This window comes from Antechinus flavipes, chromosome 6 (genome assembly GCF_016432865.1).
Source record: "Antechinus flavipes isolate AdamAnt ecotype Samford, QLD, Australia chromosome 6, AdamAnt_v2, whole genome shotgun sequence".
Lineage (NCBI taxonomy): Eukaryota > Metazoa > Chordata > Mammalia > Dasyuromorphia > Dasyuridae > Antechinus > Antechinus flavipes.
In genome coordinates, this window is record NC_067403.1 from 98,429,555 (window position 1) to 98,446,853 (window position 17,299).

General features: G+C 32.4%; 1 protein-coding gene across 2 annotated transcripts in view; it reads right to left on the bottom strand.

Annotated features, from left to right (window-relative positions):
- Positions 1 to 17,299, bottom strand: part of SPOCK3 (SPARC (osteonectin), cwcv and kazal like domains proteoglycan 3) — a 693,273-nt gene that overhangs the window by 354,859 nt on the left and 321,115 nt on the right. For both annotated transcript variants that reach the window (XM_051965576.1, XM_051965575.1), the window contains exon 4: positions 10,218 to 10,332. In XM_051965576.1, coding sequence (XP_051821536.1) covers positions 10,218 to 10,332 — 115 coding nt within the window. The remainder of the gene's footprint in view (positions 1 to 10,217; positions 10,333 to 17,299) is intronic.

Consider the following 17,299-nt stretch of genomic DNA (forward strand, 5'->3'; position numbering starts at 1 on the left):
GGCCATGTTATGTTGTTCTCTCCCTTTCCTACTGACTTCTTCCCAACATCTTTTCACATTAGTTTTTGACAAGATTGAAGACCTTTCTATAAAGTTTAAAAATTAATCTATTTCCACCCTTAATTCACACTAACTGGAAATATTTCTCTTTTTCTGCCAATGTTTCACTGGCAGGAAGTTCAACTGAATTTTCAAACAAAACTAGATTCTTTAACAGAAGCTCAGTAAAGGATAGCTTGGATTTAATATTTTAAAAGCCAGGATTAAAATTAAACGAATGCCTGGTACGACTGATCAATGGACAACACATGATTATGAGTGATAATATGAAATTCTCTAAAATGTTCTGAAATATAATTGAGCACCTGGAGGGAAATTTAAATAGGAAATATCCCTTTGATAGAGAGATTACCAAAAGCAGAAATAACAATAATAACAGTTTGTATTCTCAGAGCACCTGTCTTTCAAACACCAACTGCTTTACAAACAGTGGTTCTGATTCTTTTAGTAAAGAAAAAAAATGTTCCCATTTTAGGGCAACTTAAAGATGTGATAATTATTTCAAAACACTCTACTGGCACTATGAAAATTATCCACATGACTTGAAAGAGCTACTCCTTCTCCCAATAGTAAGCCATTGAATGAATTTCTTTTCAAATGAATAATCAAGTATTTTATCTCATAATATTTCTCTCCCAGATCTATTTTACTATCAGCTGCATCACCACTATCATCACATTACACACATACACATTCACACACACTATATATATATATATATATATATATATACACACATATATATACACATACATGTAGACACACATGTGTATATATATACATATTTATTAAACAAATCTTTTAATACATATATAGGTATGTATATATGGGTGTGCAATTATATAAATATATAAACATAAGATATATACATAGATATACACAAACAAATATATATGTATATGCACAAATACATGCATACATATACATATAAATTATAAATATGTGTATGTATACACACACATACACACACACACACACACACATACACACACATACACACACATAAATACTTCCTAAGGTTGTTATACTCAACTGGCACTCTATATAGAAAGCACTACTTTGTAAATTATGGTAAGATGATGATGACATCCTAACTTTCTCAGCGACTTAAACATCTGGATGAAGAGCATCTACTCTTTTCCTAAGATCCGTGGTAAATTAACTATTTATAATTTCTACTATTTTAACATAATACCTCAACCTCCCCCAATGTAACCAAGCCTCCATTGGGTCTTCGTCACTGCTTAGCAGTGGCCCATGGGCATTTTTTCCTACTTTATTATCCAATACAAGTATTTTGATGTTTTGTTCTATGCCCTCATATCTTCAACCATTTTTTTCTCTTGCATTCTCTCTTTAAGCCATCTGCATTCAGAAAGAGACTGTGGAGACTGAATGTGGATCACCACAGAGTATTTTCACCATTTTTGTTGCTTTTTGCAATGCTTTTTTCTTTTTCATTTTTTTCCCTTTTTGATCTGATTTTTCTTGTGCAGCATGATAAATGTGGAAATATGCTTAGTAAAATGTTTAACATATATTGAATTACTTGCTGTCTAGGGAAGGAGGTGGGGGAAGGGAGGGAGAAAAATTTGGAACACAAAGTTTTGTAAAGGTGGATGTTGAAAACCATCTTTGCATATATTTTGAAAATAAAAAGCAATTATTAAAAATATTCTCTCTCTACACTCATACTTAAGGCCTGCATCTAATCTCACTGAGAATGAAACCCTACGAAGTTATAAACAGAAAGCAAAGGCTTAGTGTCTTAACTTTGATGTTTTAGAATAAACATTGGCCTAATTATCCTTCTCCCTATTAAATTTAACTTAAAAATCACTACATAAGCTTCTACTACATTTCAGGCACTGATAAAAATCATTGGGGAAAATTAGGGAAAAAAAAGAACCCCTTTTCTTAAAGGAAAGTACAACCAGGGAAACTGCTTGTAATGCAACTTGAATGATCCTAGAATAGATGCTAGCTAAGATGGAAGTATATGTTATTTCACAGAGATAATTTTGCTTACCTGAGAACACACAGAGTAAACATTTGTCAGATATTTATGATGAATGCTTTAGACTTCCTATCCCTACTATCTCTAATATTTAGCACAGTGCCAGGTACATAGGAAATCTTTTAATAAATGCTTATTAACTGACTGTGTAAATAACATTATATTTAGACAACATGTATTGCTCTTTTCTCCTATTGTTATCTCATGATCCTGACAAATCATTAAATGTCTCTAGGTCTCAGTTTCCTCATTTGCCTAATGATGGGGTTATATAGTGTTTGCTGTTTAACAACTCTAGTAGAAATGTCAGGAGCACAGCAGAGATCAGTATATGTTCATAGATATAATGAAAATTGCCTGAATAAATTCACCAAAACCATACGCCAATTTCATGATGGTATGATGGCCTGGGTTTGGGAAAATGCAGAACACTCTCACACTTCCCATTTGCCAATGGACTGAAGCAGGACTGTGCTTCATGTTTAGCATGATTTTTTTTTCCTGAAGATGCCTTCAATGAGATGAAAATTGTGTCAAGGTCAAATATCCTAAACTGTAAAATATTTAACTTGAAAAGATAACCAAATCCAAGACCAAAGTAGAAGGAGAGTTGGTATGTGACTTGTGATTTGTAGATGATCATGCATTCAATGCAGACTCTGAGCCTGAGATATAACAGAGTAGGAATCAATTTTCCGATTCTTGGGATAATTTTTATCTAACAATTAACACCAAGAAAACAGATGTTTTCTATCATCCACTACTCACACATGGAAGCATTGCTTGTAGCAAATGGAAAAGTTTCGAATGTTGTGTATAATATATTCAGTTACCTTGGCAGTATACTTTCCAGGAACATACAGACAGAAGATGATAATTGTCAGAGCTAGCTCAGTGTTGGGAAGACTCCAAAGGAAAATATGTGGGAGAAAAAGTATTAATCTGCCTCTCAAACTGAAATTCTACAAAGTCATTTTGTTGACTTCATTGTTATGTGTCTCTAAAATGTGGGCAGTATTAACAGTGTCATACTAGGAAACTGAATCATTTAAGTCATTGAATCATTTCATTTGAATATTTGAATTGTCTTAGGAAGATTCTGAAGATCACCCGGTAAAATAAGATACTAGACATTAAGAACCTTACTTCAGATTAACTGCCAAAAATTCAAACTAATACTGAAAGCACAAATCCAAGGAACTGGCCATCTTGCACAAATATCAAATTTATGTTTGCCTAAAATACTGTTATACAGAAAACTCCCACAAAGCAAGCACCCTCATGGAGTTCAGAAGAAGCAACATAAGAGTACTTGCAAGGTTTCTCTGATGAACTTTGGAAATCACTGGCACAGGACAACTCACACAGAAAGAGATGCTCTCATCAAAGCAAGTGTGCTATATAAGCAAAACAAAATTGTGATAGCTCAAAAACAAAGGAAGATGTATAAATTTAAAGACTACTCCAAGAGTTTATGTAGATTATTTGTTCCTGATCTGTGGTAGAGTGTGGTCACATTTTACACTAACACCAACATGGCAATTTAATTTTAGTCTCTGAGAATGAAGAACAAAAAAATCAAATGATGAGGTTGGACCATCTGAAATCCATCTTTAGGTTTTTTGATCCAATATACAACATTCATGGCTAATCATCTTTTAGGTCTGGATTTCATAGGGAGCTGAAGGTGAGTGAGAAAAATAGAGTACTAACATTTAAGAGAACCAATTCTACCTTTCCATAACTCTAATTGTAATATCCTTTCTCCTGCTATATTTGCTAAAATTCCCCATTTATTCCTTGCATTTTTGCCATGTGAGATCCAATCTTTTTAATGCCAATTACTACTAGCTAACCTTGAAGTATCACAACTTCTAGTCCTACTTTTGCACATCTATAAAATGAGATCACCTGAACTAGATGACCTCTAAAGTTCCATCCAGATCTAAAACCTGATCCAAATTCTGATCTTAATCTTTCAGATAGTCATTCTAAAATTGAAAACTGCTAAGTTAAGAAGTTCACCAGAATCATTTCCTTCATTCCTCAAACAAAACATTTATTAAGCACTCGCAATATTCTAGGCACTGTGCTAAGCACTGGGGATACATAAAGAAGCAAAAGAGAGCCCTTGCTTTCAAGAAATTTACAGTCTAACAGGATCAAAGCCTTTCACCATTGTGAACTTCTGTTAATGCTCACTAGTTTTTCTATTCTCTTTCTAAAATATGAGCAAGAATTGAATATTCTACACAGAATTGTTCTTAATTATCAGTTGAAGATGTAAGACATAAAATAATCAATTAGCTCCTTGGGATTACACAATTTTCATTGATTTGGGTCCTTTCTTGAGTTACATTACTCTCTTTCCCTAGGTAATCTTACACCAAGAAACAGAATTTTCCTAATTTTCTCACTTGATTTATGTGATTAAATTTCAAAATAAGGATCTTTCAAGTCTTGGCTATGGCAATTTTGAGAAATGAGATCAGGAAGCATATCTACCTTAGCTATTATATACTCATGAATATAAGAAAAGATGTAGAAAGTTTAACAATATCTTTATTTCTGGGTCTGTTCTACAAATTGTATTTATTTTTCTCTGTTTTGAAGGTTATTTGTACTCAATTTCAACTTCAGAAATCATATTTAAATTCTTAACAATGAGTCAAAGCCACTTTTGACTAGTCCCTCAGTCTTTTTTATTCTTTCTGAAAATACTCCCCACATTAAGTAGTTGAACAGCTTAGGAACAAATTCTGAGCAAAGCTCAAATGTGGCCTTTGCAGGATGCTAAGTTCCTCATATTTGGACTAGGGAATTTTTCATTTCTATAATGCTTATGACAAATACTCTTTCATCTAGCCCTCAAAGTCCCTGTTCTCCAAGACTGAAATCCTAAGCCTGGGCAAATTAAATTGATATCCGGTAAAATGTTCTACATCAAGGGCAGGGAAGTAGTACAGCAGATAGAATTTTAGGCCTGGAGTCAGGAAGACTCATTTTCATGAGTTCAAATCTGGTCTCTGATACTTACTAGCAGTATTACTCTGGGCAAATAGCACGACTGCCTCAGTTTCTTCACCTGTAAAAATTATCTGGAGAAGGAAATGGCAAGTTGATCCAATATCTTTGCCAAGGAAGCCACAAACAGGGTCACAAGGAGTCAGAAATGAATGAGAAGACCAAAAAAATTTAAAAAATGATAGATATATTGTTGGTAAGTCATTTTCTGGCAATTATTTCAAAGATCTGGGACTCCTAATGCTTTCTTAGCAGGATTGAAGCATTCTCTCATTGCAGAGGGCATTGATTTTTTTTCCATTCCCTGCTATAAATAATACTGAAATTAACATGGCTAGTTTTGTTTAACAACAACTTTTTCAGTCTTACCATGTCTTATTATGCCCAAACTCTGTCTTTTAATATCAGTTGCATTGATTGGTGCCAACATCAGAGATCTAGAAATAGTGTTAATTATCTGCAGCTGCATACACACAGCAAAGGGAACATGAAAAACTGGGCTTCTTACTCACAATACAAGAAGCAATTAAAAAAAGAAACTCTCTGCCATAAGGGGATAGTAAGCATTCACAAAACTTTTCCCAGAGTAACTATAAAAAGTAGGTCATGTCTAGAATCTGGCAACCTCAACTTTCATTCTGTATCATCTAAAAAGTCCATTCTTGTATCACATTGGCAAGAATTAAAACATATTTCCTTTTTTTCATTACAAGAGACCTCATATTGCTTGGAAAGGTTATTTGGTATAAACTGGTGGTCATAAGGCTTTAGAACAGAAAGCTAGCACTATCACTGGTGTCTGGAGGCAAAGCAACTTGAAATTACTTATGAATGGTTTCAAGTACATGTGTTTTCAAGAACATGTGTCTAAACACATATGTATGGTTCTATATTTTCCACTTTGACAAAACAAGTTATTGTGATGCTAGTGATAAATACTGAGAAAGGAATATAAACTCATAAAACTTCAACTTTTAATACTCATTATTTGGTATCTCTGAACTTGTGCTTATAAGTACTAAATAAATAAACAAATAATGATATATAAGTTTTAAAAAAGATAATTGCCACTTATACCATTTGAGGTCTGTGTTTCTGATTCTTACTCTTTCAAGTAGATCCCTTTGTTCTTGATTTTCAAGATTTTGCAACTGGTGGAAAGGAAGAGGAAGGCAGAACATAGTCGTATTTCCCTCATCCACACAGATCCTCTTTTTCTCTTTCATACCCAAGTTATTTAAAAGGGAAAAGAAAAATACTTTTCTCACCAGCCCTGGTGAGGAGGACCTGAGTTCAGATCTGGTCTCAGACACTTAACACTTACTAGGTGTGTGATCCTAGGCAAGTCACTTAACCTAACTGCCTCAGCAAAAAAGAAAAAAAAAAAAAAGAAAAGAAAAAGAGAAAAAAAAAAGAAAAGAAAAATATCTTTTCCCCACAAACATAATAGTCTTTTGGAAAATAGAAAATCATATGCATGCATCAATCAATTATCATTTATTTAGCACCCCCTCTCTACAAACACTGTACTAGGCACTACAGGTAGAGAAAAGCTTAAAAACAAATCCCCATTCCTAAGGATTTTATATTTTAATAAGTACATAAATAAAGACATGGGGCATAGCTGTTCTCATGTTCTCATGGGCATAGCTGAGTCTGTACTGATAACTACTGGAATGCCAGTGCTAGAAAGTCAAAGGCCTGCTGTAGAAGCTTTGGGAGGACAGACTGAGTCAGCAACATGGTCCAATTCCTTTGATTTGATGCCATACTTTGCCTCTTGATCCAGTAATGGCCTCCAGGCCTACAATTCTCATTCTTGCTTAGATTCCTCCTCTTTGAACATCTAAAATCCCAAATAACTTTTTTTCAGCTTAGTCTTTTGACTATATAATGGCCCTGCCTCCAAAGGAGTCTACAGTGAGGTAATACCAATATACATGGTTCAGGAGTAGGGCAGTAGAGACAGATGAAAATCACAACTAGAGTTTATATTAATATAGAAATGCCTAAAGTATCATATCTACAATGGGGTTTATCTTTTTTTGTCTCAAAAGCAGGCAGATTCATTTTTTTAAAAGCTCAGGGTTAAATAGCTATCAGAAAAAAAAAAAAAAAACAGGGGCTGTTTTCTGGGGAAAGAGAACAGAGATGAAGGGAAGAGGGCATACTAACTAATAAAGAAGACTGCCTACAAAGAAAGAAGTTTTAATTTATATACAGCATACCCATGTCAATGCAATCAGAGTTTTGAACTATGGAAGGATACAGACAAACCATAAGATTCTAGTCAAGAAAACTTTCTTCTAAAGTTATCCACAAATAATTGACTCTCTGTTCTTAAAAACAAAATTATTCAACATTTCCATTTATTATGTCCTGTTTTGTAACTATATTCAATGATCCATTCAAACAAAATACTAATGAAATATCAATCTCTTGGAAGTCATTATTTATTGAATTATTTATATAAAAATGAAAATAAAAACAGTACTTAGTTATTTTCAAAGTCAGAAACAGAAAAAAAAAAGAAATAAAATGGATTCACAGATCTTTACCTTTTATCACATTAAGTATACCTTTTTCCATTTGGAAAAATATCTCAAGTATCAGAGGCAGAAATAAGGTGATGGGAAACAAATTAATATCTATTCCAACCTGTATCCTGTTTTGATGCTTAATAAATCAAGTGAGGTTTATCTTCTGAAATCAATTCAGTGGAAGCAGAAAAACTAAAATCATATAAAGTAGTCCTTTAATTTCCTTATCAGACCTATTACAAGATGAAAATTCCATTTTTTTCCCTCATCCATCTCACAAATCACCTTTATTTATTAATTTATTAATATGTATTATTATTAATTTTATTATTATTTATTAATAAATACTAGGATATTTAGAAATTATTTAGAGAAATATACAAGTTTTCAATATAAATTCTAAGAATATATGTTGGGTAGAATGAACCCAGGAAGGATCAACTCTAGAATTATAAATTAAAATAATTTTAAAGGGCCCTAAATACCCTCTCACCCAAATTCTATATTTTGCAGCTGAAGAGAGTTTGAGATCCAGAGAAGTAAAGTGATATACCAAAGGTCACGAAGTATCAGAGCTCAATTTCACTATAATCTATTCTCTTTTTTTATCAAAAGGACAATAATTTCTTATAACATATTGGCTACCTTTAGATAATAGGTCAATATATTCCACACTGTCTGCTGAAAATTCTTTATTTAAAGAGGCAGTTACAGAGAGTAACTGAGTTAAAGAGGACTGGACTAAGAATTAGCAGGCCCAGATTTGAATCCCACTAATGAGACTTAATTTATATAATCTGCATCCAAATCCTTTAAACTCTTTGAGTTAGGTTCTTTATTGCAAAAATTAGGCCAGTAATATTTTTTTTTTACTTAATTACTTTGTAAATTTCTAATATGTGGGTCCATTATTATTGACATTTTTAAAAATTAGTATCTGATTGACCTTTCAGGTTTTTTTCTATATATTTCCCAAGAGGAGATATGAGAAGATACCTTCTCTCCCTATCTATATTACTTAACAAAGTGGAGAGATCTATGCCTATGGAACACTATGAAAAATATCAGTGTTTTTGATCTATTGATCTTTTCCTCCCTAATTTCCCCCATCTTTTATAATTTAAGAAAATGTCTTTGTTATAAGAGGTAGTCAATGAATAGGATAGAGGGAAAATGTCATTAGTGGGAAAAACAAAAATGAAATTCGATTTTAAGTAAGAGAACATATTTTTAAATATAGTTATGTCCCTTCTCATTACAAGTATTTAGCTATTTGGTGTAGGAAAAATTAAATTGGGAAGCTGTGACCTTCATCAAATTATTTAATTCTTAAGAGTCTATTCCTCATTTGTAAAATAAACAAAAAATAATACCGACTTCTCCAGGTTATTTGAGAATTAAGTAAAATCATGTGCATAAAAGTAAATTGTTCATCACTTGCTTTCTAATTCAGAGAAGATAGAATTTTGTCTCTCCCTAAGCTATCTCAATATTCTCCACTCCCTTTACAATTATGCATGCATATTTGACTCCTACATGCTATCTGGATACCTGAGTACTTTATGCAGCTTATTTGAAAACAGCTGATGATGCTTTCCTCTGCAGGAATCAACCTTTCCCCTTCTCTTATTTAGAATTATCTACATCTGCTTAGAGATGACCATTCCATGAAGAATAATAACTCGGCAGCAATAGAAACTGTCCAGCTGTAGAAAATAGGCAGAGAAGAGAAGGGTAGCATCTACTTCAAACAGAGAAACAAAGAAAATATATATCCAATACAAAAAGCTAGCATGTGCTTGAAGAAAGCCAAGAACAAAAATATTGAAAAACATTCTTCAGTTTTCCTGGATTCCTGAACTTTGTAGTCTGAAGTAAGATTATGTGTCTTTGTAATCCTTCCCAAACTGCACCAACTGTTATCTGTTTTGAGCTCTGTTTTAAATGAGGTTTACTACTCCCAGTCCAATATGCCTTGTTACTAACACTGATGTACTGTCAAATTCTTTTGGTATCAGAATCTCATAGCTGTGATCTTTTCACATTTCCAAACTTAGCTTTTCATTATTTTTTTTAGTTCTTTTATCTTGAAGGATATTAAAATCACAAATATTTAATTTTTATTGCTGATCATTTTTAAGTTCCAAGGACCTCCGTTTCAATAACTATAAAATAAAGAGTTTGAAAGGACTTCTGAAGTGTTGTCTAGGCTTAGTTTTTATCTTGATTCTAAAATATCATGATCTTTGTCTGTTATCCCTGCAATAGAAATAATCTATAATAGGATGATATCAATTCATATTTCTTTCAATTGAACTCTCAAGGTAATAATAAACATTGTATCAAACTCAGCTTTTGGTCTGGCTTTTTCATGATTTATTTCATAATATGCGAAAAAATCAAGTTCTCAGTAGTTACTACAATCAGTAATTACTGGGGGGGGAAAGGAGGAGACATGGTCATGTAATGAATAAACAATGAATAAAAAGGTAGCAGTACTTACTGAATATTTCTAATTTATAATTGTGATTAAAAAGTTCAATCCAATTAATGACATTTACTTTAACACTGTTTACCTGTGTGTGAGCCTCCGGTGACTAATACAAATTGCTGTCTGAGGATCTCGGGCAATGCAAACTTTATGGTGGCTACATTTCATCTTTAAGCATGGATCATTAGCCGGGTCTAAAGCTAAAAAAAATGTAGAAAACACATTAATAATATTAATAATATATTTATGTAAAATGAATAGTTCAGCTCAAATAAAATAATTACAAGATTTAATTTCATTAAAGTCCTTGCTTTTACCATGCACAGTTTTGTGCACATAGCACAAGGAGCTGAGCTATATATAAAATCAGTCTTTGACCTCATGGAAAATATATTCTGGGATATAGATATCATATGTCAATAGATTAAATTAAAATACAGCTATGAAACTTAACTACAATTTTACTTTAAAATTCGACTTTTTTTTTGTCCACAGGTGTTCAATGTCAACCAACTTTTTTTCTTGAAAATGAATTAATGCGATTATCAGCAGAATGGAGAACTACTGTTTATCTGAAGTTTGCAAAAACCATTCATTTTATCAGTCAAAGCAAATTCTAGATCACTATTATTATGGAATAGCATTAAACAGAGTGCTATTCATTGCATTTTTAAGTCCAGAAAATCAAGTGTATTTTTTTTAAGCTGGTCAATAATTTGTACAGAAGAATAAGTATTAAAACCTATATTTTACCGTTATAAAGAGAATAAATTGTACTGAAATTCTGTATACTCTTCCTCACCTTTTGTAAAACTATCCACATGAAAGAAAAGAGGAAGACTAAAGAACATACTATAAAACATACTGCCTATAGATTACATATTATTAATCTGGGATACCCAACTAAAACCATCAAACGAACAAGGCATGACTTAAAACAGCCCATAGTGCATAAATATTTGCAATTTTCTCCATATGAAGGACTGGATTTTCCTTCAGATCAATAGGGAAATCAACCAGGCTTGCATATTTTTGCAGTTTTCAAAAATCAAATTCAGATTTCATTCACTACACATATTCTCATTCATCAAGATGTTTCTGGTTGCTAGAGAATGAGTCACTTTCATTATGTGACTAATTTAAGAAGTTAGTGTCCCTTTGCCAGGAAGACTAAATATAAAGTAAAAATAGATATTTAAAGATCAAAGATAATACATAAGTCAAATGCATATATGTGATATGTAAGATGTACATCTTTATACATACATAATATATGTAGTAGGTATAGTGAATATATAAACATATGTGCATATATATATATATATATATATCATATGTGCTTATCCACATACATATATATATATATATATATATATATATATATATATATATGTATGTGGATAAGCAGATGCATTAAATTTCCCTAGTAGAATTTCCAGTATAATAAGAGAAGATTGTATATGCATAAAATTATCCATAAATTACAGGACAAGAATTTCTGGGAAAAACAGAAAACTGCTAGAAAAGGGATTTATAGAAATATTTTGTGTCATATAGTATGATGAGCAGAAAATTAATGTATGATCTAAATAGCAGAGGTCATAGATAACCAGAGTAGTCAGGCAAGCTTCAAGACTCATTCTTTTTTTTTTCTTTCTAACATTTCTTTTTAAAAAAAAAATTTTTTTTAATGTTTTTATTTAAAACAAATGCAAAATAAGAGAAAATAGAAAGAGGAAAATCCGAAAAAAAAATTGTCATGTGCTCATCAAGGAAGATTCAAAATATGTAAGAATAAATTTCCATTTCAAGAAAGCACATATAATAGAAACCATTATATTCTTAATTATCCATCTTTTCTTTACTGCCTTGCAGATTTTCTTTTAGTCTCTGCTGCATACTTTTTACTTTTTTTTTTTTGCTTTCCTCCCCCAATAGTTAAGTGTACATACATATGCATACAAGCACATACCCACACCTATACAAGCACATACCCACACCCAGACCTACCAACCCTCCCACATCCATACCCCTGTGTATACATACAAAAACCATAAATATAACTACATACATACATGGAAACACACATACATACAGCTAAAACAAAATTAATATGACATATAATGTAAACTTCTCTCTTGGATCTTTGACTTTGAGATCAATGATTACTACCTCAATTTTTTTTTTCTAATAAATTTTACTCCTGATCACTGTTAGTATATTTGTGTATATAATTTATTTCCTATCCCTAATAACTCTTTTACTTTAATTCTGTGCTTTAATTTCCCTTGCTATTACTTAACCTACCTGCCATTCATTTCACCCATAAATCCCTTTCTTTTTTTCTCCCTTCACTCTACATCCCTTTCCCATTAATCTACATACCCAGTCAACTATATACATACACACACACACACACACACACAATGTAGGTGTGCATTATTCCCTTTTTAACCCATTCCTGATCTAAGTAGATTTTTGCTCTCTTCGTTCATCTAATTTCTCTATATTGGTTCTTGCTCTCTCACCTCATCTGGATAGCATATTTACTATTTTTACATTTTTCTAGAAATTTTGCTTTTTAGAGTCACATCACACTCAACTCTACCTCAGTCTTTCCTTTGGATTTCCCAATAACCAATATCAATCTTAGACATATGGTTTAAATTTTCACATATAAAACATAAACTGTTTGTCCTTATTGAGTCTCTTTAGTCTTTAACATTAGCTCTTACATGTTACATTTTCCACTGAGTTCAGGCTTGTTTGAGACAAAGTCTTGAGAATCTGACAGTTCAAAGAATGTCCATTTTTTCCTTTAAATATTATACTAAAATTGTAACCCTAGTTCTTTTGATTGATGTAGAATACTTCAGGATTTACAGAATTTTATTGTGGCCCCTGATAAATCCTGATAAATTACAATTGTAGCTTCAGCATATTTAATTTTGTTGTTATTGTTGCTGCTGCTTGTAAAATTTTCTCTTTTATCTGGGGATTTTAAATATTAGTAATGTTGTTACTATATGTTTTCCATGTAGGATCTCTTTGAGGTGGTAACCCATGTATTTTTTTTTCCTATTCTTACTTTTCCCAATTATATTATCACTTCAGAACAATTTTCTTTAATTATTTTCTGTATTATTGTGTCAAAGTTCTTTTTTATGGTCATAGCTTTCAGGTTGTCCAATTATTATGTTTTCTCTATTCTCTTCTTGACTTATTCTGCAGATGTGTATCTTTGATTTTTTTCCCCTTAAAGATAGTTCACTCTCTCTACTATTTTTTAATTCTTTATATTTTGTTTTGTTACTTTTGGTCTCTCATAACTTCACTGTTTTCCCCTTGCCCAATCCTAATTTCCCACAACTTATTTTCTTCCTTAAGATAATGGCTCTCTTTTGTTATTTAGCTGACTTTCTTTTCATTATTTTGTCTTTCTTAGATGGTTATCATCATTCTTCTTATTATTATTTAGTTATTCTCAATCTCTGTCATTTGATTTTTAAAGTTTATTTTTTTTAATTTTATAAATTCTGGATAGGTAATCATTTAAGTGTACTCTTTGGAATAAGAAAGCATTTTTAATTTTTTTTTTTAAACTTCAATGCCCTCCTCTCAAGATGAACCATGGTCTTTCCTATTCCCATAGTAACTTTCTCTGACTGGATTTTTTCTCCTTTGCCTGATCACTTTAAAAAAAAATAAAATCCAAATGTAAGTATCTCTAGTCTTGGGGTGGAGAAAGATAGTCCCTCTGACTTACTTTACTTTTTTCCTTCCAGCCTGGAACGCAAAACCAAGAACTCCAAATTTCTCTAAGTGCCAGCAGTTTATAGCCACCCTGCCCCACTGGTGGGTGTGTTGGTTACTTCTCACCCAGAAATGCAACTCAGCAGCACAGTCGTCCCTGGCTTTCCAGCTCCCATCCCTCCCTACACACACATGTATTTACAGGAGGTGAAAGTTCCTGTTCAGGTTGATGCTAATTCAGAACCTAGCCATCTTCAGGGCTCTCTGCTGGCTATTTCAATGGAGATAGCCTAAAGATGTTTATGCTTCACATTGGTTATTCTTCCATTTTGAGGTCTTTGTTCTGGATTTCTCTAGTTGTCCTAGAAGGTACCTGTTCTGTCCCAAGTCATTTGTTTTTCACAGGTCTAAAAAATTTAATTAAATCAAATAAGAGATAATGGTAATCACACACACAAAAAATAAAGAGGACAATTGTGAATGAATGAAATCCAATGCAAACAGGCTTAAAAAAAGATGGTGGTGCAGAAATCTTTGCATAAACTTTACAAAAGTATATGATAAGAATTTAAATTCTTGTTTTAAATTGAAGTATTAGTTGCACTGGAATAATGAAGTCCTGATAAGAAAGTTCCTATTTCATCTAAACTTGTACCTCTCTTCGCCAAATTATAATGATAGAAAATTTCTTGGGTTATTGAGAGATTAGATGATTTGTCCTGGCCTATGTATTCAGTATGTCAGAACCAGAACTTTAACTTAGGTCTTCCTGACACTAAAGCCAGCTATTTAATCACTATACTAAGCTGTCTCTTTGGGTCTGATATTAAAAATATATAAAGCATTAAAATTAAATAAATATATTCAGGAATCACTGCTCAAAAGATAAGTACACAAAATATAATACTCAAAAGAATTATGGACTATTAACAACATATAAAAGATTGTTTTATGTCACTAACTTTATAAATCAAAACATCTCTAAGGTTTTACTTCATAACCATACATTTGGTAAATATAACAAAAGTTGGATATAATCAAAATTGCTGAAAAAAAAACCTGCTAATGCTGAATAAAGATAATCATATTTCAATACTGATGGTAGCATTGTGAATATTTTTATGATGCTTATGCCTTTTGACATTCACTTTTACATTGGTGTGTATACATATATATGTGTGTATGTATGTGCACATGATTTTTTGTAGTAGAAAAGAACTGAAAAATTATATGTTTATTAACTGAGAAATGGATAAATAAATTATGGTAAACAATGAAGTGGGAGCTCACCACACTGAAGGAAACAATAGATATCATGAACAAAAAAAGCACTTAAAGATTTATCTGAACTGAAGCAAAAGGAAGAAAGTAGAACCAGTAAACATAGTAAAACAATATAAAAAGTGAGCATAATACCCTTTGATCCAGCAGTGTTTCTACTGGGCTTATACCCCAAAGAGATACTAAAGAAAGGAAAGGGACCTGTATGTGCCAAAATGTTTGTGGCAGCCCTGTTTGTAGTGGCTAGAAGCTGGAAAATGAAAGGATGTCCATCAATTGGAGAATGGTTGAGTAAATTGTGGTATATGAACGTTATGGAATATTATTGTTCTGTAAGGAACGACCAGCAGGATGAATACAGAGAGGACTGGCGAGACTTACATGAACTGATGCTGAGTGAAATGAGCAGAACCAGGAGATCATTATATACCTCAACAATGACACTGTTTGAGGATGTATTCTGATGGAAGTGGACCTCTTTGATAAAGAGAGCCTTAATTGATCAAAGATGGACAGAAGCAGCTACACCCAGAGAAAGAGCACTGGAAATGAATATAAACTGCTTGCATTTATGTTTTTCCTCCCGGGTTATTTATACCTTCTGAATTCAATTCTCCCTGTGCAACAAGAAAACTGTTTGGTTCTGCACACATATATTGTATCTAGGATATACTGCAACCCATTCAATATGTAAAGGACTCTTGCCATCTGGGGGAAGGGGTGGAGGGAGGGAGGGGAAAAATCAGAACAGAAATGAATGCAAGGGATAATGCTGTAAAAAATTACCCTGACATGCATTCTATCAATAAAAAATTATTAAAAAAAAAAAAGTGAGCATAACTACAATACAAAGAGAATGCTGTGTGTGCCATATTGTATTTAAATATGGAAGCAGAAGAGTTGAGAAAATGTTCCTCTTTTCCTTCTTTGCAAACATAAGAGAACCATGGGAATGAGTTGATTTGATCGTTTTGTTGAACTATTCCTTCCTTTTCTTTTCTTTATTACAATAAATACTTGATGAGTCACAATGTTTGGAATTTATAGAAATATTTAGAAATATGTTTAATGTAAAAATATATAAAATAGGATTATAATTCAAGGTATAACATAGAATCATAATAAGAGAAGTAAAAACTTCTGTAGGATGAAGATCATTTGCAACATTTGACACAGTTGCTAGGACATAATAGAAGCTGGATACATACTTGTTGAATTTAAGTGGATTTACTAAACATCAAATTGGAAAAATAAAGTCATACAGAACTTTTTAGATTAAAATAACTTAATTTTGTTGAATAATTCTAGAATAATATTAACATGCAGAAAGATATCATTTAAATGAAATTATATTTAAAGTTATATATTCATTCACTCATACTTTTGAATTTAGACCAATAGCTAAATGCAAAGATATTTTCCCACTATTACTGACAACAGCTAAGTCATAAACCAGGGAGCCACAATTACATTCAGAATGTGTTATAAAGATGACTAAACTATGTATCATGTCAACCTCAAATAGAAATAGATTTCTGCAGGTTCTATATTGACTCATAAAACCACAAATGAACATATTCGTGTTCTATCATGTTATTTTTCTAGTTATATTTTAATCTCTCAAGGGAAGTTCTATCAGTGTGGTGAGCTTTTTCTTCTCAAAACACAGCCAGGTGATAAAAGTTCAGATCTTTTATTATATCCAATATAGTCCGGTTAGCTTAGAGGCCTATCTCTCTGCTTGGTTCCAAGAGCTCTCTCCAAATGTCTTTAAATCCAAAGGTTTGGTCCTTCAGCCTCTGCCTCTGCTTTCTTCAGCCTCCAGCCAGCTCCAGTCTTCATGTCATTCCGGTAAAATCTCGACTTGTAGCGTCTTCCTCTCTGAAGAACTCTCCGACTGGCCCATTGGCCTATTTATGCTCCTTCCAGAGAGAGGGATTATGGGTAGTTCTACTTAGTACCTTGTTTCAGGTTCTGCCCAAAACATCTTCTTGTAAGATTAGATCAACTCTAATTAGTTAGCAGTTAGTAAGGATTCCAACATCTCCCCCTTTCTTTTGTTTTAAAACATAGGGGGTTTCTGAGGGGGTACACATAAATCCATCAATATGGGCCAGAACTTTGTAACAGATA